Here is a 23,612-nt window from a genome sequence, read left to right on the forward strand (position 1 = left end):
AGAGTAGGGGGTGATGGAGCTGAACATATACCAGGGAAGAGTCCCCTTTTCCTGTCAAAATCCCCAAGTGCCCCCTGGGGAAGGGACTTCTCCCTTGAACTGCGCAAGGCAGCCTGAGAGGTCTCCCCAGAGAGCAGCACTGTTTCACTTTGTGGTTTGTTTCTGCAATCAGCTAGGAAATAAAGTCTTCAAATTAAACTCTTCCGGAAAAAAAAAAAAATGTACTTGAGGGAGAAGCAAGGGACAGATAGGTGTAACTGTATTAGAGGTTGTTGTGAGCCTTAAGAAGGTGGTGGCTTCCTGCTTAGCAGGTGGTTCTTCCAGGAACCCAAAGCCCTAGACCCCAAAAATGGGTACAACCACTTAGATGTTTGAGAGAAACATCTCCAGATGGGGTGAGCGGCTGCCCCAGGAGCCCCTGATGGGACGTCTGGCTTGGTCCACGGTGGATGACTTCGTCCCCCACACGGTGTAGACCCCAGTGAGAGGTCCCTTCATCCACTGGCATTTCAGCTTCAGTTCTTCTCCTTGGGAGCATTTTCTGTTTTGTTTGAGTGAAGGGTGCTATTTTCCACAGTGTACTGGAAGGGATATGCTGACAGAAAACGTGAGACAAAAGCAAGGAAGCCAGAAATGATAACCTTTGTTCCCCACCTCTATGATTCTTGTGCTTTGGCTGCAGCTTGGGGAAATCACGTGGCCAGCCAATAAACCCCATGCGGACAGAGGCCCCATTATCCAAACCACCTGAAAGGATGGTATTTAATCAAAGGACCTAAGAAGCTAAAACCCTGGCCTCTAAATTCTTGGCACTTTCAAAAGGCAAACATCAAGGTGACTCTGGGTGAGAAGATAAAGGCTCCATAATGCACAAAGTGAGAACAGAGAGCCTTTGAATGGTCACCTGGCACAGAGAGGCCCTGTCCCTGCTTAGGCAACTCAAGGCCACTACACTGAGAACTGCCACCCACAACAAGAAAAAAAGAGCACCTCGTGGCTTGAGAGCTGTGTCCTATCAAAGTGGATGCCCAGGTCCTGGTCTCGACTGGGACCTTATCAGAGGGTATTAAGGTTAAGAGACTTGACTTTGGGAACACTGGGCCAGCTCCCAGCTCTGCCACGCTCGGCTGACTGGCCCTGCACAAAGCCCTCAACCGGTCCAGGACCCCCACCCTTCCCTCGTATGTTGACAGAAAGATGGTAACACTCATCACGCAGGGTGGTCACGAGGCTCAGAGAGTAAATGAGCAGATCACAGGGGAAGACTCCTGCTTGCTCCTGTTTTCGAGGATTCCTGTGGAAATTAGGTGTGAATCTACAGATGTTAGAGATCAAGATGTGTGATATGAAAATATAGTTATGTCATTTTTGCTGTGGTTATAATCACCCTGGCATTCTTCCAGTGTCCTCATCTATTACATCAATTCTTTCAGCAACCCTTTGAGGAAGGCAAGGAAGGGCGAATAATAATTATTTCCATTTTACAGGGGAAAGAGAGGCAAAGAAGTGAAAGGCACCATCAAAGATTGTCTGGCTGGTTTGTGTGGCAAGGCTTTCTGCTCAACCCATCCAACAGAGCTGGACTTCCACCTCTCCAACAGGTGCTAACAGAGCCTGACAGCCTACAGATGAATCGTAAGGAGAAGAAAGGGAGGGGAAGGCTGTAGATCAGGAGACTTCAGAGACATATCAACTGTTGATCGGGTATGAGGGTTCTTCCTGGGGGTGATGAAAATGTTCTAAAATTAGATTATGGTGATGGTTTCACAACTCTGTAAACATACTAAAACACATTGATTTGTACACTTTAAATAGGTGAATTTTATAGTATGTAAACTATATCTCAACAAAGCCGTTAAGAAAAAGATATATCAGGGTTTTTTAGGGTTTATGCTAGGGATGCATGTTTGCGTGCTAAAACTCTAAAGAAATGCAAGTAAGTGATTACTATAAAAGTCAGGATGCCTTTCAGGTGGACGGAGGGTTTTGTGATTGGAATGGGGCACATGAAAGAGCATCTGGGGTGGGCAGCAAGGTTTTCTTTCTTTCTTTTTTTTTTATAAATTTATTTATTTATTTATTTTTGGGCTGCATTGGGTCTTTGTTGCTGTGTGTGGGCTTTCTCTAGTTGCGGCGCGCGGGGGCTACTCTTTGTTGCGGTGCGCGGGCTTCTCATTGCGGTGGCTTCTCTTGTGGAGCATGGGCTCTAGGCATGCGGGCTTCAGTAGTTGTGGCACGTGGACTCAGTAGTTGTGGCTCATGGGCTCTAGAGCGCAGGCTCAGTAGTTGTGGCGCACGGGCTTAGTTGCTCTGAGGCATGTGGGATCTTCCCAGACCAGGACTCGAACCTGTATTCCCTGCATTGGCAGGTGGATTCTCAACCACTGGGCAACCAGGGAAGCCCAAGGCTTTATTTCTTGACCTGAAAGGTAGTTACAACTGTGTTTAATAATAATAATAATTATTATTCCTTACACTGCACATGTGTTTTGTGTAGTTTTCTCTGTCCATTCTGTTAATATAATAAAATGATTCTAAAAAATAGGGGAAATCAAGTATGAGATGAGACCATGTGCCAGCCAGACTGTAAGGACCCCCCCCACCTCCTGGTATTCATGCCCTTGTGAACCCCAACCCCTTAAATGTGGGCGGGACCTGTGACTTGCTTCTAACCAATAGAATAAGGCAAAGGTGATGGCATACGTGTGATTATATGTCCCTGTGATTACATTATATAAGACTTAATGTCCACCTTGCTAGGAAACTTGATCTCCCTTGTTGGCTTTGAAGAAGTAAGCAGCCATGTTGCAGAGGCCCACCAAGTAAGGAACTGAGGGGGGTCCTCAGTCTGACAACTCACAAGGAACTGAAGCCTGCCGACAACCACGTGAGCTTGGAAGCAGATCCTTCCCCAGTGGAGCCTCAGATGTCACCCGGCCCCAGTTCACACCCTGACTGCAGCTTGTGAGACTCCAAAACAGAGGCCTCAGCTAAGCTGTATCCTGACGCCTGGCCCACAGAAGCTGCGAGAGAATAAATATGTGTTGTTTGCAACCACTGAATGTGTGATAATAGTATTACACAGCAATTGATAGCACGCCCCTTGTGTGTGTGTAAAATCAATCTCATTTTCAGTGATGCACTAGAAGGACTCGCAGAACTCAGCAAAGCTGTTATACTTACGGTTACAGATGATTACAGTGAAAGGATACAGGTTAAAACCAGCAACAGAAAAAGGCACATAGGGCAGAGGCCAAGAGAGCCCACTCACTCCTCTCTCAGTGGAGTTATGGGGACAATGTTTAATGCTCCCAGGATGACGTATGACAACACACACGGAATACTGCCAACCAGGGAAGCACATTCAAGTCTTGGTGCCCAAGGCTTTGACTGGCGGTCGGTCATGCAGGCAGACTCACCGCCCAAGTGGCTGACCTTAGTTTCCAGCCCTTCCAGAAATCAAGCTGATACTGTGTGGCCCAAGGCCCTCAGATAAACACACTCTTATCAGGCAGGATATTCCAAGGGCTTAGATACTATCTCCCACTCAAGAGCCTGTCCTTTCTTGTAACCGGTCCGCCAGGGTTTGAACAATGCAAGCCTGCTGGGTTAAACATTTACTTTGCATCCCTTAACTTTGGAAGCGGGATGTTAACTTGAGTCAAGTTGACTCCCTGCTTGAAGGCAGAGAGACCAGGAAATCAACATGGTTTAACACCAAGGGAATGTTTATACGTTTATTTGCCTCATAGTCAGAGAGCTTCCAGGGAATAAGCCATACAGCCAGAGGCAGGGTGCAGAGGAAAGGCAGCAGAGACTGGGCACTCAGAGACGAGCTTCACCTGATCAGCCACGGAATAGAAGGCAAGCTTTCCCTCCTCAAGGTCCAGCCAGATGCCCACCACACTAGGTCTGTTTGAGCCAAGGACAGTTTTCTTGACCATGTCCCATGCAGAGAGCTGGCTAGTCCCTTTCCACTCTACATACCAGGAGTCCCTGGTCCTTCCCAGGATCTGGTCACGCCTCATCCCCCAGGAAGCCACCCCAACTGCCCAGTGGCTACATCGCTGAGTGTCCACTTCCCAGTACTGCTGCCCAGAAGAGAGAGCCTGGGAACATAAGGCCTGGCAGGAGGCAAACCTCTCATGACTCCAGGGATAGGGCTGTGGGCGGTGAGATACAGTGATCCTTGGACACCTCCAGGCTACAGGAGAGGCTCCCTAGGTCAAAGGTTGGATTGATGACCCCTGGGGAAAAAAACCAGAACAGGACTAGCCACCTCTGATGGTTCATGCTAAGAGGTCTTCAAATAGCAAAAGGCAGATTTGTGTCTTTGAGTGTGATAACGTTTTACACATCCTGGCATTAAAACTGGTGCATCAAGGGACTTTCCTGGTGGCAAAGTGGTTAAGAATCTGCCTGCCAATGCAGGGAACACAGGTTCAAGCCCTGGTCCGGGAAGATCCCACATGCCACGGAGAAACTAAGCCCGTGTGCCACAACTACTGAAGCCTGTGTGCCACAACTACTGAAGCCCGTGCGCCTAGAGCCCGTGCTCCGCAACAAGAGAAGCTACTGCAATGAGAAGCCCGTGCACTGCAACGAACAGTAGTCCCCGCTCGCCGCAACTAGAGAAAGCCCGTGTGTAGTAATGAATACCCAACACAGCCAAAATAAATTTTAAAAAAATATATTGGTGCATCAACTTGCAGTAGGACCTTGTTATACATACCCCTGATGTTGTTCTAGTAACAATACCCTCCTTTCTCACCTTAATTTCTACTTACCCATTAGCCCTCTTTCAGGAAGCCCCCTGCCCCAGCAAAAGTCACGTCTTGGGGCTTCCCTGTTGGCGCAATGGTTGGGAGTCCACCTGCCGATGCAGGGGACGTGGATTCGTGCCCCGGTCCAGGAAGATCCCACATGCGGCGGAGCGGCTGGGCCTGTGAGCCATGGCCGCTGAGCCTGCGCGTCCGGAGCCTGTGCTCCGCAACGGGAGAGACCACAACAGTGAGAGGCCCGCGTACCGCAAAAAAAAAAAAAAAAAAAAAAAGTCACATCTTGCTTTTTCCCTAATACTTTACCTGATCTCTTATGATACTTACCATCTTCTACCTGTAGTACAGTGATTGATGACCATGGCTGTTTATATCTCTCCACTTACACATGATCTTCCTGATTAAGGATCATGTCATTCATTTTGTATATTTCATAATGTTTTCTTTTAAGGGAGTAAATAATTACTAATACACAGCATTCCTACTCTAGGCTCATACTTACACACATTCATTCAGCCTCATGACAATCCCACAAGGGAAGTAAGTACTATTATCCCCATCTTACAGATGAGGGAACTGAGGCTCTGAGAGATTACGTGACTTGTCCAAGATCACACAGCTAGTGAGAGGAGGAACTGGGAGTCAAACCCAAGCAGTCTGGCTCCAGGATCCGTGCTCGCAAGGACCACTCCAGACTCGGACAGTGATGGTAGTTAAACAGGTTGGGGGATTGGCAGTTGGCAGTAAATGGTGGCCCCAGCATGGATGCCCAAAGTTGCCTGGGTTCTGAGTGCTCATGGGTCTGGCTTAGCCTGGAATTTGGGAGTCTTCAACTCCTTTTATCTTTGTGATCAGCTCCCCATGGAGAGGGGCCAGGTGTGGGGGAACTAGCCAAGGAGTGAGCCTAACAGCAGAGAGATGGACACAGCACGCTCTGGCAGCTCCTTGCTGAAGCAGGTCAAACCCAGGTTGTAAGCAGACCACATACTTACATTGAGCGAACGAGGAAGCCCTCTTGGGTGCCAGGTGGCTCTGGTCAGGCAGTGGGCATGAGGAGGAAGACAGAGCTTCTGGGAGTTCAACTATGGAATCAAAAAAATTGGGAGAGGGGCTTCCCTGGTGGCGCAGTGGTTGAGAATCTGCCTGCCAAGGCAGGGGACACGGGTTCGAGCCCTGGTCTGGGAGGATCCCATGTGCCGCAGAGCAACTAGGCCCGTGAGCCACAATTACTGAGCCTGCGCGTCTGGAGCCTGTGCTCCGCAACAAGAGAGGCCGCGATAGTGAGAGGTCCACGCACCGCGATGAAGAGTGGCCCCCACTTGCCACAAGTAGAGAAAGCCCTCGCACGGAAACGAAGACCCAACACAGCCAAAAATAAATAAATTAATTAATTATTTTTAAAAAAAGCAACGAACAGTGAGAGAGAGAGAGAGAGACGTTTGAGAGAGAGAGAGAGAGAGACATTTAAAAAAAAAAAATTGGGAGGGGAAGAAAGCCCCATCAAAAAAAGGCAAATAGAAAGTATCCAAACATCGTGATCAGCACATACAGCTTGTCCTCCTCATCATCAGATCTTGATCAGGCAGTACATCCAGCTTAGGTACATCCAGCCCCATGTTCTTACCATGGACTTTTTTTTTTTTTTACTGTCTGTTTCCTCACTGAGTTCTAAGCTCCTTGCTGGCAGAGACCTTGTTCATCTCTGTATTCTAAGCACAAGCCCATCGCCAGGCACATAGGAAGTTTTTCATGCATATTTATCAATATGCATGATAAAGGGATCACAGCCTCATGCAAGGGATCACGGGCACCCTGACACCCAGAATATCCACGCCCCCCAGGTCAGTGCTTTAAACTGTTATAAAACTGGGGAACATGAGATTCATCACAACTGCTAGGACCTATTACCTCTCAGTGTACATTGAGGGTTTCTTTTTTATTGAAGTATAGTTGATTTACAACGTTGTTTTAATTTCTGCTGTAAAGCAAAGTGATTCAGTTATACATATATATATTCTTTTTCATATTCTTTTCCATTATGGTTTATCACAGGATATTGAATATAGTTCCCTGTGCTACACAGTAGAACCTTGTTGTTTATCCATTCTATATGTAACAGTTTGCATCGGCTAATCCCAAACTGTACTAAAGTTTAATTGTTACCTTAAAACTACTATGTGCTTGCAATGACCATAGTTAGGTAGAATAAGGGACAGTAAGGGAAATGTCAGAGTATGGACTGTGAAGGTGAAATTTTCCCCTATTTGTACCTTGAGGTGACAGCAGCATAAAGTGAATCCAAGAGTCAGACTGAGAAGAGACAGAAGGCCCTATCTAGGGTGTGGGCTGTGAACACTTAGGTCATGAGAGCAGGAGAGCTGCCCTTCAAGAAGCCATGCTCAAAATCTACGTGGGGTACCACTCTTCTTTCTATTGAGCTGATAGGATTTTACTTATCGTTAATCACAGTTTTAAAAATGTTTGTAAGAACTGCTAGCTACTTCTTTCATTTTTTAGCTAACACAAGTTTTTCCCCTAGTGATAGAGAAAATAATCTACACTTGACTGGTTGGTTCTTAAAAATACTTAGAAAAAAGAAACGAAATTGAGTTATTTGTAGTGAGGTGGGTGGACCTAGAGTCTGTCATACAGAGTGAAGTAAGTCAGAAAGAGAAAAACAAATACCGTATGCTAACACATATATATGGAATCTAAGGAAAAAAAAAAGTCATGAAGAACCTAGGGGTAAGACGGGAATAAAGACACAGACCCACTAGAGAATGGACCTGAGGATATGGGGAGGGGGAAGGGTAAGCTGTGACAAAGTGAGAGAGTTGCATGGACATATATACACCACCAAACGTAAAATAGATGGCTGGTGGGAAGCAGCCGCATAGCACAGGGAGATCAGCTCAGTGCTTTGTGACCACCTAGAGGGGTGGGATAGGGAGGGTAGGAGGGAGGGAGACGCAAGAGGGAAGAGATATGGGAACATATATATATGTATAACTGATTCACTTTGTTATAAAGCAGAAACTAACACACCATTGTAAAGCAATTATACTCCAATAAAGATGTTAAAAAAATACTTAGAAAAAAAGAAACATGAGGTACATTCATAAATATTGAGTAGCTATTAAATAAGACACTGGTAACTATTACAGAAATGAAGTATTTTGATATGTTAATCTCTCTGGGTATAAACTCAACTGCTTACCCACTGATTATGATAGGTTTCATAAAAGAACAAAAAATGATAGTTTATTAAACAATTGATTTGCCAGAAATATTTGTTATATAAACTTAATTGCTGAGAAATTTCTTTAAAACAGAATCTAAAGAATCTCATTTCTCTACTAAGAGAATAAGCTACAGGCTTTTTTTTTTTTTAAAGTAGCCAGGATCCCTTGGGAATTTAAAATAATAATTTCAAGAACAAACCATTCTAAGCAGAATTGTTCTGCATAAAATTACAGTTGACCCTTGAATAGCACAGGTCTGAACTGCGAAGGTCCATTTATCTTTTTCAATAAATATACAAAAATATATGTGGATCAAAAATATATGTGGATCAATAAATATATGTGGATCAATAAATACACAAAAATATATGTGTAGAACGTCACGTGCAAGACTTGTTTTGAAGTGGATAGCCTTTCCTTACATAAGCATAAGGTGAGTGATATTTAATATAAAATTAGTAGTGTGTTAGTTTTCCTTCTCTCCAGTTTTCTTTCTCTCCCTCTCTATCAGCCTACCATCATAGGTAACTGTTTTGTTTTAAAAAAATAACAATGTTCCTAATACTGTGTTATGAATATGACTGTAATATTGTATGCCATAAAAATTTTATAATGATTAATCCATTAGTGTATAGGTTAGGCTACCACAAAGCAAGCATACTGTTGCTTCTTTGTTATCAATGCATGAATAGTTACACCTGTAAATAAATGTTTCTTTTTTGCATTATCTTTTTTGCATTATCTTTTCATTTTTGATGTCTTTCTTTTTTGCATTATCTTTTCATTTTTGATGTCTAGTGTTAGTAATATGTATAACATCCTCAGTGCTTTTTATCATATAAGACAATGTGTATGTAGATACTGACAGACAGACGATTCATCTCATAAACAGATGATGTAAACTTACAGTATAGATAGCTACAGCAGAATACTGTAAATGTATTTTCTCTTCTTTATGCTTTTCTTAATAAAGTTTTTTCTCTGGCTTACTTTATTGTAAGAATACAGTATATAATACATAAAACATACAAAATAAGTGTTAATCAACTGTTTATGTTATCTGTAAGGCTTCCAGTCAGCAGTACGCTATTGGTAGTTAAGTTTTGGGGCAGTCAAAAGTTATAGTGAAGACTTCCCTGGTGGCACAGTGGTTAAGAATCCGCCTGCCAATGCAGGGGACACGGGTTCGAGGCCTGGTCCGGGAAGATCCCACATGCCACAGAGCAACTAAGCCCGTGCGCCACAACTACTGAGCTTGCGCTCTAGAGCCCGCGAGCCACAACTACTGAAGCATGCGCACCTAGAGCCCGAGCTCCGCAACAAGAGAAGCCACCGCAATGAGAAGTCCACGGACCACAACGAAGAGTAGTCCCCGCTCGACACAACTAGAGAAACCCCACGTGCAGCAACGAAGACCCAACGCAGCCAAAGATTAATTAATTAAAAATATAAATAAATAAAATAAAATAGGACTCCTGTTTACAAAAAAGAAAAAAGTTATAGTCAGATTTTTGGCTGTATAGGCGTTTGGTGCCCCTAACCCCCATGTTGTTCAAGGGTCAACTGTACTCCTCAGTAATTAAATTTGTATTACAAATAATCACCCCTGCTGGGTAAGCTACACCAAAATGCTTATCAAAACTTTAGTGTGCATGAAAATCCCCTGCAAAGTTGTCAAAAATGCAAATCCTTGGGGCTTACTCCCAGAGATGCTAACTCAATAGTCTGGCCATGGGCTTTGGATTCTGCTTTTTTTTTAAGGGTGGAAAGATTTTTAATTAATATTATGAAGTCACCATAATACAGATATCAAAGCCACAAAAAGAACATATAAGGAAGAAAAAAAAAACATAGGCCAACAAACCTGGAGATTATCTGCATTCTTATTAGTGTTACAGAGAGGCCCGGGTTATACTCAAGAAACACTGTGCCCTTTAGGCTGCCTGATTTCCGTGGCAGCTCATGGTGTGTTTACATAGGGTCAAAGGAAACCATTGTGATGAGGCAGTCAAATTGCTTAGCAGCTGTTAAAGTGCTGGCTTGAAGAATAACTGATCTATTGTCTTAAAAACAATCTTGTGAGAAGTTCAGGAAATGATGTTTCAGGAAATAGGCATATATTCAGATCTTATGTTTTAAAACTGTCCTGGACTGGTCCAAATAATCAAAATCAAAATACCAAAATAATCAACGTTGTACTTGCTAAGGCATACTTGAATTTTCTAAGTTAAATTTTAAAAATACTTAATATGTATACTTAATTCCTCAAAAAATTAAATATAGAATTGCCATATGATCCAGTAATTCCACTTGTAGGCATATATACAAAAGAATTGAAAGCAAGATCTCAAAGAGATGTTCATACCCATACTGATTTGTAAAGGTATCAAGATATATTAAGTAAAAAAAGAAAAGCAAAATGCAGAACAGTGTATACAATATGCTAACTTTTGTGTAAAAAAAAAAGATTGGGGGAGATAAGAATATAAACTTGTGTTTGCTTGTACTTACAAAAGTAAATTCTGAATGGACACTTAAGAAAACTAGTAAAGGTGGTTAACTGGGGGAATAAGAAGAATTGGACGAGAGTAGGAACACAACACTTTTGTTGTGTCTTTTTATATTTTTTGATTTTTGAATTAAAATTTTTAAATTTAATCCTCAAGTTTAAAGCTCGAGTTCAGATTTTAAATTAGGAACCCATCCTAAATTTAGGAGCACACAGGAGCTAAGAGGTCACTTTATTTCTCAGATCATTTTTGGAACAATTAATAAACTGTACTCTAACTGGTTTCCTTAAGAAACTTTTCCCAAGGAATCATGCTTCTCCACTTAAATAAGAAACTTTTTAACAGAGCAAGATGATTTAAATATCTAAAAGCTCTAAGAGATACGTCTCTAAAGCATACAAAGCCTGCCGTGGCCGAGTCAGGAGGCAGAGGCAAGGGAGACCAGAGCACTTGTCTAAGGGGCAGGTGTGAATTGTTTTTCAATCCTGAGCCACTGAACAACAGCGAACCTAAAAGTCAGGACGGAAAGGTTGTTTTCTACATTGTTACCCTTTATTATTAAACACACTGGCCAGAGATTACAGTTGAGTAGAATTTTTTTTTTTTTATTTTTGCGGTATGCGGGCCTCTCACTGTTGTGGCCTCTCCCGTTGCGGAGCACAGGCTCCAGACGCGCAGGCTCAGCGGCCATGGCTCACGGGCCCAGCCGCTCCGCGGCATGTGGGATCCTCCCGGACCGGGGCACGAACCCGTGTCCCCTGCATCAGCAGGCGGACTCTCAACCACTGCGCCACCAGGGAAGCCCAGTTGAGTAGAATTTATGAAGAACTATATACAAAGTTGCATGCTTCATTAATAAGGACATTTACTAGTGAAAAATAAAAAGCTGCCTATTTCTGAATCTCCTCAGGTAGATAACACAGATGCATGGTGAGCAAGCAAAATCAGATCTAGGTTCTGGATTTATAGATCTTAGAAAACGAGTTTCTATCTATGAAGGGCCTGTGATACATCACACCTCCAGTCAGGTCCAAAAACACATCCAGTCACAAAAATAGCTCAGCCCACTCCTTCCTCATTCACACCACAGGGATAACACAGCTGGGCTCTCAGATCCTGTCCCCAAAAAACAAAGCCACGGAACGCTGCCCCAACTTCCATAATTAAACCTCCTCTACCAAATAAAATCAACTCACCCTGCATTTGTTCTTCAAGGGCCTCTTTCCACATGAAGTTTTCTTGTAATTTTTCCTGGATCTCTTCAAGGTCATGGAGATGTCTCTCATTTTCCCCTCAGGTGTGTTGGAAGTCACTAGTTTTGGAGAAGCCAAGGAAAAGTCCACCCCATCTGACAAAGCCTACTGATGAATCATTTAAAAAAAAAAAAAAGAAGAAGAAGGAGAAGGAGAATAATAATAATAGGAAGAAGAAGAAAGGAAGGAAGGAAGGAAGAAGGAAAAAAGAAAATCTCTTAAGGAATGCATCAAATATATTCCAGTTCGGGGCTTCCCTGGTGGTGCAGTGGTTGAGAGTCCGCCTGCCGATGCAGGGGACACAGGTTCGTGCCCTGGTCCGGGAAGATCCCACATGCCGCGGAGCGGCTAGGCCCGTGAGCCATGGCCGCTGAGCCTGTGCGTCCGGAGCCTGTGCTCCGCAACGGGAGAGGCCACAAATATATTCCAGTTCTACCAACCATCTATAATTTTCTACTTACCTCCTAACGGGTTTTTCAAAACATAGTTAGGTCCTCAAAGTATGCGCCTTGAAAACAATCTGGAATGATACACAGTATGGCAAAAATACCAGAGAATGGCGATTTCTTGGTGATGGGGTTACGGATGATTTTCATTTGTCTTTTCAACTGCAATATATTTTCTAGTATTTTGTACAACAGATATGGGGTTCTTAGCTCATACCCCCAAAACATTTGAAAATTTTAGGCCCATCTTATAGGGGCTTTACAAAATAAATAATACAGATAGTCACTAAGATAAGCTACAGAGGCTGAAATAATCTTCCCCAGACTGCTATCATAACTCTTCCTAAGGGCCAAGACAAACATGTTGCCTGCATACAGGCCCTGCTCTCTGGGGCCTCTAACACACACTCCCTGATTTTCTTTAACTTCAGGTCCTGTTATTCCCCAACACAGACTCTCATCTGCTCACCACCTTCCCACCTTCAGCACCTGACTTTCCTTCCCAACTTTGCAAAATCCATTTCCCATTCTTTTTGCCAATCATAACAGGGGTAGGTACCACCTGCTGAATATTTTCCACTGCTTACCTCTAATTTGCCTAACAACTTTCCAAGATAGGTTTATTATCCCCATTTTACAAAAGAGGGAGTTCATGGAGGTTAACTATATTGTCATAGCTAATTTGATTGCCCCACATTTTCACATTGCTCAAGCACTTTCTTAAGCAAGATCTTTAAAAAAAAATCTCCACATTAAACCAATGAGGTGCAGGCCATGGATCATTTTTGTTTGTTTTACAGATAGAAATCTGAGACTCAGAAAGATGGAATGACTTGTCCAAGGTCATAATACTAGTGAGTGGCAATGTCAGGACTTATGGACGGACTCTCAGACCTTCTACCCTAACACACTGCATCCCTGAGGACCCATTTATTCACTCACTCAAATACACTGGGTGTTTGTTGAGCGCTTACTATGTGCCAAGCACTGTGTTAGGCTTGGGGATACAAGAGTGAACAAAGGAACAAAAGCCATTAAGGTCACTGCCCTCATAGAGCTTAGAGTCCGGTGCAAGGGAAGAGGGATGAAAGACATTAATAAATTATGGTGCCAATCATGATCAAGTCACAAATGTAACAACTGCTACAAATGAAAGGTACATGGAATCATACGTAAGAGCCTGTAATAAGGGGATTTGACTTGTTCAAGGAAATCAGTGAAGGCTTCTCCAAGGAAGTGATAATCTAGCTGAGGTCTGAAGGATGAGCAGGCACTACGTACATGACAGAGTAAAAGAAGAACATTCCATGGTGTGGGCCCTGTGATGGGAAGAAGTGTGACACTCTGGAGGGAACAGATCAGAGCAATTAAAAGACTTTGGTAGAAATCCAGGCAAGAAATAGTCATAGGATTGGATTAGAGTCATCTTTAAGGAGCTGAAGAATAGTAAATAGGGGGCTCCCCTGGTGGCACAGCGGTTAAGAATCTGCCTGCCAATGCAGGGGACACATGTTCGAGCCCTGGTCCAGGAAGATCCGACATGTCAAAGAGCAGTTAAGCCCGTGCGCCACAACTACTGAGCCTGCCCTGTAGAGCCCGCGAGCCACAACTACTGAAGCCCGTGTGCCACAACTACTGAAGCCCGTGCACCTAGAGCCCATGCTCCGCAACAAGAGAAGCCACCACAATGAGAAGCCGGCGCACTGCAACAAAGAGTAGTCCCTGCTCTCAGCAACTAGAGAAAACCCGCGTGCAGCAGCGAAGACCCAATGCAGCCAAAAATTAAATAAATAATTTTTTTTTAAAAAAAAAAGAATAGTAAATAGATTCAAGAGATGTTTAGGCAGATGATGGAAGAGGTGACATGATTCTCAGGTTTCTGGCTTGTGCACTTGGAAGGGCTACAGGGTCAGTTGCTGAGACGGGGTATTCCAGAGGAGAAACAGTGCAGGACGGATTAAGTGCGATGTGTCTTTGAGATGCTAAGAGAAGATGAGAAGGAAGACACCAGACCAGAACTCAGAGAAGGGTCCAGGCTGAAGCTATATTTGTGCACAGAGGTGGTAGTTAAAACCACAGGAATGCAGAGGACCACGTAGGGGGAACAGACAGCGACCTACAACTCAGCCTTGAAGAATCCCAGCATCTCACTGCTTAGCAGCGGAGAGTAAACCTGCAAAACAGACTGAAAAGGAGCAGCTGGAGAGAAATGCAGAAAGGCTGGAAGACTCGTGTCCCTGGGCTAAGGGAAAAGAAAGCTTCAAGAATGAAGTTGTGAAAAGAAGCAGACTCACAGATATAGAAAATAAATTAGTGGTTACCAGTGGGTAGAGGGGAGGGAGGGGCAATATAGAGATAGGGCAGTGGGAGGAACAAACTGTTGGGTGTAAGATAGGCTACAAGGATATATTGTACATACAGGAAATATAACCAGTATTTTCTAATAACTGTAAATGGACCGTAACCTTTCAAAATTATACAAAAATTTTTAAAAATTAAAAAAAAAAAGAATGAAGTTGTGGTTGACTGTGTCAAAGGCTGCTGAAAGGCCAATGAGGATAAGAGCTAGAACATCTACAGGATTTGCGTAGAGGTCACGGGTGATCTTAGAGCTGGTTAGGTGGAGTGATAAGATAGAACTAGCCCACTTGAAGCCTTCTTACCTCACCTCAAGCATTCCAAACTCCCGATCATCCCTGTTTGGTGGTGAAGAGCATGGTAAAAGACAGGGACTTAGCGCATCCTTCAACTGCAAACCAATTCAGGTTGCTCCCTAGCTGTCCCAGGGAGCTGTCCCTAGCGCCACCCCCTGGCACATCCTTTCTTCTCCCAGATGAGCCTACCAATGCTCATTTCATTGCCTGGTTCAGATTCTGGGAGATGTCTCTGACTCTGAAGGCTCCTGTATCTATAAGCCGTTCCACCAGCTCTGCGAGCCCCCAGCCAACTTCTGTGATGCTCTTCTGTGCCACCGCCTTTAAAAGAGCAAAGCAGAGCACAAAGCTGGACCCAGGAACCAGTTCTAGACAGAGGGAGCTGTAAACACTGGATAAAGGAGGCAGGCAAGGAAGTGACAAAAATGTCTAGAGGGCAAGGAGGTAAGCTCCCTGGACCTTTGGCATGCCCATTTCCCCCTACTGGTGGTCCAGTGGCCATAACAGAGAACCAGAGTTCATCCATAGGATGGGGGAGGGGGAGGGGTGAGGCATGAAGGGAAGCCTAGGGGTCATTTTGAACAGGGGAAGTCAGAGACGAAATAGGGTGAGAGCCTGGAGGTTTGGCAGCACTGGTGGCAGCTGATGAGGTGAGTGGAAGGCATTTGGCTCGGGTTTCAGCTCCACTCTCAACTCTGACTGACTCGTCCTGTGTCTTTATCACTCCTTTCATAAATAAAAGCGACCATCCCTCCTTTTCTTCAACAGTGAAAAGGATCGACTATGAAAAGATCTTGGAGACTTTAAAGTGATGTGCAGATGCAAACTCTTTTTGTTTGTTTATTGACATCCGTCACATTTAAAGAAACATTCAGATGAGAATGCTAAACCACTCCACTTCCGGAGCTTCATCTGCTCAGCTGCCTGGCTGGGAATGGGAGGAAGTTTTGCAGCCAACACATTCTGGCAACACCCTCAAGACCTGGTCACAGTCATCTGAGGCAGGCGGGGCCCAGACTTCAATGGAGAAATTTGCATTACCTCCAAAAGAGGTCCTACGGAGAGCCACAGAAATACAAGATGTTCATCATCTTCCTCTAAATAAACCAGAGCTTTCAGAACTTTGGAGGGACATTTTTCACTTTTTAAATTATGCTGGAACCTCAAAAACTGGAGAACCAGTTTTTCATCTCTAAGAAGCACTGACGTCCCTCAAAATAGCATGTGTTTTGGAAGCCATATGCAGACTATTTTATAGAGGAGGTGGCTGACCACGGGTACAATTGTTTGCTCTTAAATTTCCAGGTCTCACTCTTAAATATTCAGGCAGCTGGAATTCTGGAATGGAGTCCTTATCTAGACACCTGAACAAATTAAAAACTTTAAAAAATAAGTGTGTTGCTTTTTCCATCCATAAAAGAGCTGCACACTCATTGTGGTGAGTTTAGAAAATACAGAGAATGAGAAAGAAGAAATGTTTTAAATTATCCGATATCCTACCATCCATAGGCAATCATTTTAATTTAAAAGCCAATGGAAAGTATATTCAGTCACTATAAGCTATACTAACAAAGGGTTTTAAGGACCTGAGGAATAATGCTGTATTTATTTATTTATTGCCTGCACCACTTGGTTTATAGGATCTCAGTTCCCCGACCAGGGATTGAACTCGGGCCACAGCAGTGAAAGCGCCCAGTCCTAACCACTAGACCACCAGGGGACTCCCAATGCTGTATTTATAACCAAAAAGAAGAGAACAGCTTTATTCATAATTGCAAAAAAAAAAAAAAATAACCAATATGTCCATCAAAAGGTGAATAGATAAACTGTGGGACATCTACGCAATGGAATATTATTTGACAATAAAATGAGCTATCAAGCCACAAACCTTAATTTTGTTTAATGAAAGAAGCTAGCCTGAAAAAGCTAGATACTGTGTGATTCCAAAGATACGACATTCTAGAAAGCGCAAAACTAAAGAGATAGCAAAAAGTCAGTGGTTGCCAGGGGCTGGGGAGAGGGAGGGGGTACAAAGAGGCAGAATGCAGGGGATTTTCAAGGCATAAAACTGTTAACTACAGATACATGACTTCATGCATTTGTCAAAATCCATAGAACGGTACAACACAGAGAGTGAACCCTGATGTAAACTGTGGATTTTAGTTAATAACGACGTATCAATATTGGTTCATAAATTGTAACAAGTGTACCAAACTAATGCAAGATATTAATAATAAGGGTAACGATGAGGTGTATATGGGAATTTTCTGTACTATCTGCTCAATTTTCTGTAAGCCTAGAACTGCTCTAAAAAATAAAGTCTATTAATTAATTTTTTTTAAAAAAGAGGAGTGGATAGCTCCAAGCTCTTTTACCCTCCACCAACCCCGCCCCCCCCCCCCCCACACACACACAGAGAGAAACGTCTCAAGACAAGCAGAAACTGTCAGAACCAACTTTGTCAGAACTCTGGCAGACACTGACTCAAAAAAGCACAACCTGGCAGTAGGAAAGCTTTGTGGCATTTTGACTTGCTCTTGCCCCGTTCCTTTCCTGGCTCAGTGATGGTACTGAAAATTCCCAGCGTGAAACTCTGGTCCTGGTTCCCAAAGGAGCAGAGCAGATCTTATTCACAAACCATTGTGTCTGTCTGTTCTAACCTGGCTGGGGGCTGCCTGAAGGAATGCCACAGGGTGCTTATCTTTGTTTCACCTAACCCAGAGCTCAGACCAGAAAGGTGGTGAGTATTGCTCAGAAGTTCTGCAAGCGGAGTTAAACTTGCAGGTGTCTGGGGCAAAAGACTGTGGTGGAAACAGACAATAACCTAAGTCCCAGAAGCAAATAGACCAGGAGCAAATAGACCTAAGTCCCAGGAGCAAAAGTTGGGGAAAATTGGAATCCTACTTTGTTAATGGGAATGCAAAGTATTGTTGTTGCTGTGGAATGCAGTTTGGCTGTTCCTCAATAAGTTAAACACAGAATTACCATATGATCCAACAATTCTACTCCTACCCAGAATAACTGAAAATAGGAACTCGGATACTTGTACATCAACGTTCACTGCAACATTACTCGCAATAACCCAAAGGTGGAAACAATCCAAATGTCCATCGATGTTTGAATTGATTCAAAAAAAAAAAAGTGGTATAATCATACAAGGGAATTATTATTCAGCCACAAAAAGGAATGAAGTTCGGATACATGCTACGACATGAATGAATCTTGAAAACATTATAGCAAGTGAAAGAAGCCAAAGCCAGAAACAAACTGACAAATATTGTATGATTCCACTTCTGTGAAATATCTAGAGTAGGCAAAGTCACAGAGACAGAAAGTAGAATAGAGGTTACCAGGGACTGGAGGGCAGGGGAGGGAGAAATCATTGCTTCATGGGTACAAAGCTTGTTTGTGGTGATGAAAAAGTTTTGGAACTAGATAGTGGTGATGGTTGCACGGCACTGTAAATATAATGCCACTGAATTGTACATTTTAAAATGGTTAAATGGCAAATTTTATGTTATATAATGTAAACATATTTTAGCACAATTAAAAATTGTCAGAGAGACACAGTGGGTGCAGAAAGACTGGAAATAAGTGGAAAGAGGCCAGGGTGGATAGCGCCTAGGTTGATAGGATTTCTGATTTTGATTTTTTTTTTTCTGCTTCTTCATATTTTTCTGAACTTTCCAAATAACGGGTTCTACGTTCAGACTGAGAAAAGTAACGTGAAAATACAACCAGGAGGAGAGGAAGCGCCGTGGGGATAATGGGAGGCAGTCGGCGCGCGCGGGCGGATGGAGGTCAGAGGGCAGTCTCTGGTCCCGCCTTCCTACCGGCAGCTGCGCTGTGCGGCGCGGGGGCCCGGGCGCTGGGTTCGGGCCCTCCAGCTCGCGTGCCTCCCGACTGTACTTGTCCTCCAGGTCCTGCACCATCGTGTTCTTCCGCAGCTGCAGCGGCCGCTCGGCGCCCTCGCGGCAGGTGGGGCAGGACCCGTGGCGCCCTGCGCCCCACAGACCCATCAGGCAGTTGTGACAGAAGCTGTGGCCGCAGGAGAGCGTGGCGGGCCGGGCCAGCAGCTCGTGACAGATGATGCAGCCCAGGTGGTCCTCGGCCAGTCACATGGGGACGGCCGGGCAGGCGTCCAGGCCCGCCCTGGTCCCCAGACCGCCGCCGCTCCGCCCACCCCCGGGGCTGGCGCGCGGAAGTCAGGGCTACGCCGGGGGCTGCCAGCCCTGCGGCTACGTCTCCTCCTGCTCCTCCCTCGCTCTCCCTGTCCCCTCCTCCTTCGCTGCAGCTTGGGTCCACCCTTGATTCCTTTTATCCAGTCCTTTTGCAAGCTGATTTATGCGCTGGGAAATGCGTTCGCCCCAGGCCGTTAGAAACCCACTGATGTCCCAAAGATTTTCTTTAGCTTGATGTCCCCCATTCCCATCAAAGTGCAACCCTGGGACTTCCCTGGCGGTCCAGTGGTTGGGACCCCCGCTAACACTGCAGGGGGAGCAGGTTCGACCGCTGGTCGGGGAACTAAGATCCCACATGCCCCCCGGTGTGGCCAAAAGATATAGATAGATAGATGATAGATAGATAGATAGATAGATATAGATAGATAGGTAGAAAGATAATAGATAGATTAGATAGATAATAGATTAGATAGATAATAGATAGGTAAGTAGATAGATAATAGATTGGATAGGTAGATAGATAATAGATTAGATAGATTAGATAGATAATAGATTAGATAGATTAGATAGATAATAGGTAGATAGATAATAGATTAGATAGATAGGTAGATTAAATAGATAGATAATAGATAGGTAGGTAGATAGGTAATAGATAGATAGGTAGATAGATAATAGATTAGATAGATAATAGATAGATAGATAATAGATAGGTAAAGATAGATCGATAGATAATAGATAGGTAGATAGATAATAGGTAGATGGATTAGATTAGATAGATAATAAATAGATAATAGATTAGATAGAGTGATAGATGGTAGATGGATAGATTAGATAGATAGATTAGATAGATAGATTGGATAGATAGGTAGATAGATAATAGGTAGGTAGATAGATAGACACGTAGGTAGGTAGATAGATTAGATAGATAGGTAGATAATAGATTAGATAGATAGGTAGATAGATAATAGATTAGATAGATAGATTAGATAGATAATAGATAGGTAAAGATAGATCGATAGATAATAGATAGATAATGGATAGATAGGTAGATGGATTAGATAGATAATAGATAGATTAGATAGAGCAATAGATGATAGATGGATAAATTAGATAGATAGATTGGATAGATAGGTAGATAGATAATAGATAGGTAGATAGATAATAGATTAGATAGATAGATAATGGATAGGTAGGTAGATTAGATAGAAGGGGCTTCCCTGGTGGCGCAGTGGTTGAGAGTCCGCCTGCCGATGCAGGGGACACGGGTTCATGCCCCGGTCCGGGAAGAGCCCACATGCCGCAGAGCGGCTGGGCCCGTGAGCCATGGCCGCTGAGCCTGCGCTCCGCAACAGTAGAGGCCACAACAGTGAGAGGCCCGCGTACCACAAAAAAAAAAAAAAAAAAAAAGATTAGGTAGATAGATAATAGATAAAATAGATTAGATAGATAGATACCCCAACAACTCTTGGGAGGAGGAAAAGGAGTGGATTCGATTTAAGAACTCTTTTCTGAGAATGCGCCCACTAGGTGTCATCCAACCACTCCAAGTAGTGAGGGGTTGAAGAATACTCGGTGCAGAGAGCTGTGAAACTCTTTACAAATACCGATGTTGTTTGGCCTCCACTCCCAGAGAGTCTGATTTCATTGTCTTGGGTGGAGCCCCAGCGGGGTATTTTTAAAAACCTCCCGCAGATGATTCTAATGGTGCAGCCAAAGTTGAGTGACCCCTAGACTTTTAAAATCGCTATTACAATGCAGAAGTGAGCCACTGTTTCCTTACTGCTCTCTGCTGACTGAAAGCACATTACCCGATAGACTTCAGGACAAAAATACTAAAGTTTGTTTTCTTTTTTTCTTATAATTTAATTTTTAAAAATTTTTATTCATTTATTTGTTTATTTATTGGCTGCGTTGGGTCTTTGTTGCTGCGCCTGGGCTTTCTCTAGTTGTAGTGAGCAGGGGCTGCTCTGGGCTTCTCATTGCAAGTGGCTTCTCTTGTGGAACACAGGGTTCTAGGTGCGCAGGCTTCAGTAGTTGTGGCACGTGGGCTCAATAGTTGTGGCTCTTGGGCTCTAGAGTGCCAGCTTAGTAGTTGTGGCACTCGGGCTTAGTTGCTCCATGGCATGTGGGATCTTCCTGGACCAGGGCTTGAACCTGTGTCCCCTGCATTGGCAGGCAGATTCTTAACCACTGTGCCACCAGGAAAGTCCCAAAGTGTGTTTTCTTCAGGTAACAGGCCTGGCTCTGGTGGGGCTTGCTCTCTTCCTCCTCTCTTATTCCAGTCCCAAGTGCATTACAAGTAGAAAATATAAGAGCTTGGAAGAGCAAAGTCCCCAAGAGACAAAGGAACTTACAGGCTTACACAGCAATAACTGAATGGCAGAGAACAGGGCCTGTATCTCCGTGATCTGTTGAAATGAACTAAAAATGTCTTATATTTTATTTTACCCCATATTGCCTGGTGTCAAAGTAGGTACCAGATAATACAAATTTGTGTCTATTTCCAATACTGGAAATGACAGGAAGTAGTCCTTAGCGCTGCTCATCCAAGTTTCCAGCTCTTTCCCCGTCTAGGCACTTGGTAGGATTGGTACTTCTCTGACACTCTTGAAACACATAGAAGTAATACGTCAACTTCCCATCAGCTTAAAAGGCTAGTAAGTCGTTGCATCTTTTTCTGCCAGCTGCCCTAACTATAGAGATGAAATCGTAATTTGGTGGCCCCTGCCGGCCCACACTAGGACATGCAGTAAAGGAGAGAAATAAACCTGAGATATGTTTAAGTTACTGAGATTTAGTGGGTGCTTGTTGCTGCAGCATAACCTAGCCTATCCTGACTGATAGATTACCTGGATTTTGTTCCAGAGACTTCTCATTTGAAGTAAACTCATAGCTTCTCTGCACCTGTCTTTTCTGGAAAAGAAGCACAATTCCAGGCACATTTGCTTAAATCTTCCATCTTAACAAATAAAATTTCCTTTGATATAAGCCTCCCTCTAGCCACCCCTCCTTCTCTTCTCCATTACACCCCAAATTTCTTGAAAGAGTAGATTAACCAGTGGTCTTCAAACTTTTTTTTCTTGGACACCTCCTAAAAGTTTTATGCAAAAACATGCAGTGGTTACAAGAAAGGAGGGAGGGGTAGGAGGGGTCAGCCCTAGCTGGAAAAATACATGAACAATTTCTTCCTTTACATCAGAAATTTTATCATTCTTTCATCTTGAACTTGTATTTCCATTCCACTTTCCTCACAGAACTCTATTCTAAGGAGTATATTTTATGACGAAAGTCTTTTATAACTTTGTGATCACTTTCGTCACTTTGTTATAATTTTCTGCAACAAAAATATGTACATATATTGAATTTTCAACCTTTTTACTTCTTTGGCCCTGCTTCCCCTGACCAGGGGTCGAACCCGCAGGGAGTCTTAACCACTGGAACTCCACGGAAGTCCCTCTTTTTTACTTCCTGTGACCAAAAGTCTCTCGTTAAATTTTTCTCCTGGATTGAATTATCATTGCAATTATTACTATCAATCAAAACAAAAAATATTGTAAATTTATATAAATAATTGTTAAACAAAAAGTACATTTTTATCGGAATTAAAGCTCTTCATGAGATGGATGGTCCATCTTCTTTTAAAAACACATTTATCTGTGGATGAACATTACTTGCCCACTGCAGCTTTATTGAGATATAACTGACATTTAACATTGTGTATGATTCGATGATTTGATATATGTGTATTTTGCAAAATGCTTACCACAATAAGGTTAATTAACACCTCCATCATGTCACATAATTACTTTTGTTTTTTACAGTGAGAACACTTAAGAGTTACTTTCTTAGCAACTTGCAAGTATACAATACAGTATTGTTAACTATAATCACCATGTTTTACATTAGTTCCCCAGAATTTATTCATTATATAACTGGAAGTTTTTACCCTTTGACTAACATCTCCCCATATCCCCTACTCCCAGCCCATGGCTACCACCATTCTACCCTCTATTTCTATGAACTCAACTTTTTTAGATTCCACACTTAAGTGAGATCATACAGTATTTGTCTTTCCCTGTCTGACTTACTTCCCTTAGCATAATGCCCTCAAGCTCCATCCATGTTGTCACAAAAGGTAGGATTTTCTTCTTCTTTTTCTTTTTCTTTTTTTGGCAGAATAACATTCATATATATATATATATATATATATATATGCACACATACGCAAGTATATAGGTCTTCTGCCCATTTTTTAATTGGATTATTTGTGGGAGGTTTTGCTATTGAGTTACATGAGTGATGAACATTACTTAACACTAGAATTAGACAAGGTTCAATAATAAATTCTATTTCTATTTTTTTAATAAATGCTAATGCTGAAAAACCTTGTTCACATATATAAATAGATGACAAAATACCACACATTTTATTGAATACTTTCTGAAATATAGTCAGCCCTCTGTATCAGCAGTTTCCATATCCATAAATTCAATCATAAATTCATACCTTGCATGGAATGCCATTTCATATCAGGAAGTTGAGCATCCA

General features: G+C 43.1%; 1 protein-coding gene across 1 annotated transcript; it reads right to left on the reverse strand.

Annotated features, from left to right (window-relative positions):
• Positions 1-2,114: 2,114 nt before the first annotated feature.
• RNF135 (ring finger protein 135) lies at positions 2,115-21,517 on the reverse strand. The gene is given in 11 exon segments (XM_030861106.3): positions 2,115-3,788; positions 3,791-4,185; positions 4,187-4,247; positions 5,771-5,860; positions 11,727-11,807; positions 11,810-11,888; positions 12,146-12,153; positions 15,073-15,135; positions 15,138-15,204; positions 18,717-19,074; positions 21,513-21,517. Coding segments are annotated over 11 exon segments (1,266 nt in total). The 3' UTR covers positions 2,115-3,729.
• Positions 21,518-23,612: the final 2,095 nt, after the last annotated feature.

This window comes from Globicephala melas, chromosome 20 (genome assembly GCF_963455315.2).
Source record: "Globicephala melas chromosome 20, mGloMel1.2, whole genome shotgun sequence".
Lineage (NCBI taxonomy): Eukaryota > Metazoa > Chordata > Mammalia > Artiodactyla > Delphinidae > Globicephala > Globicephala melas.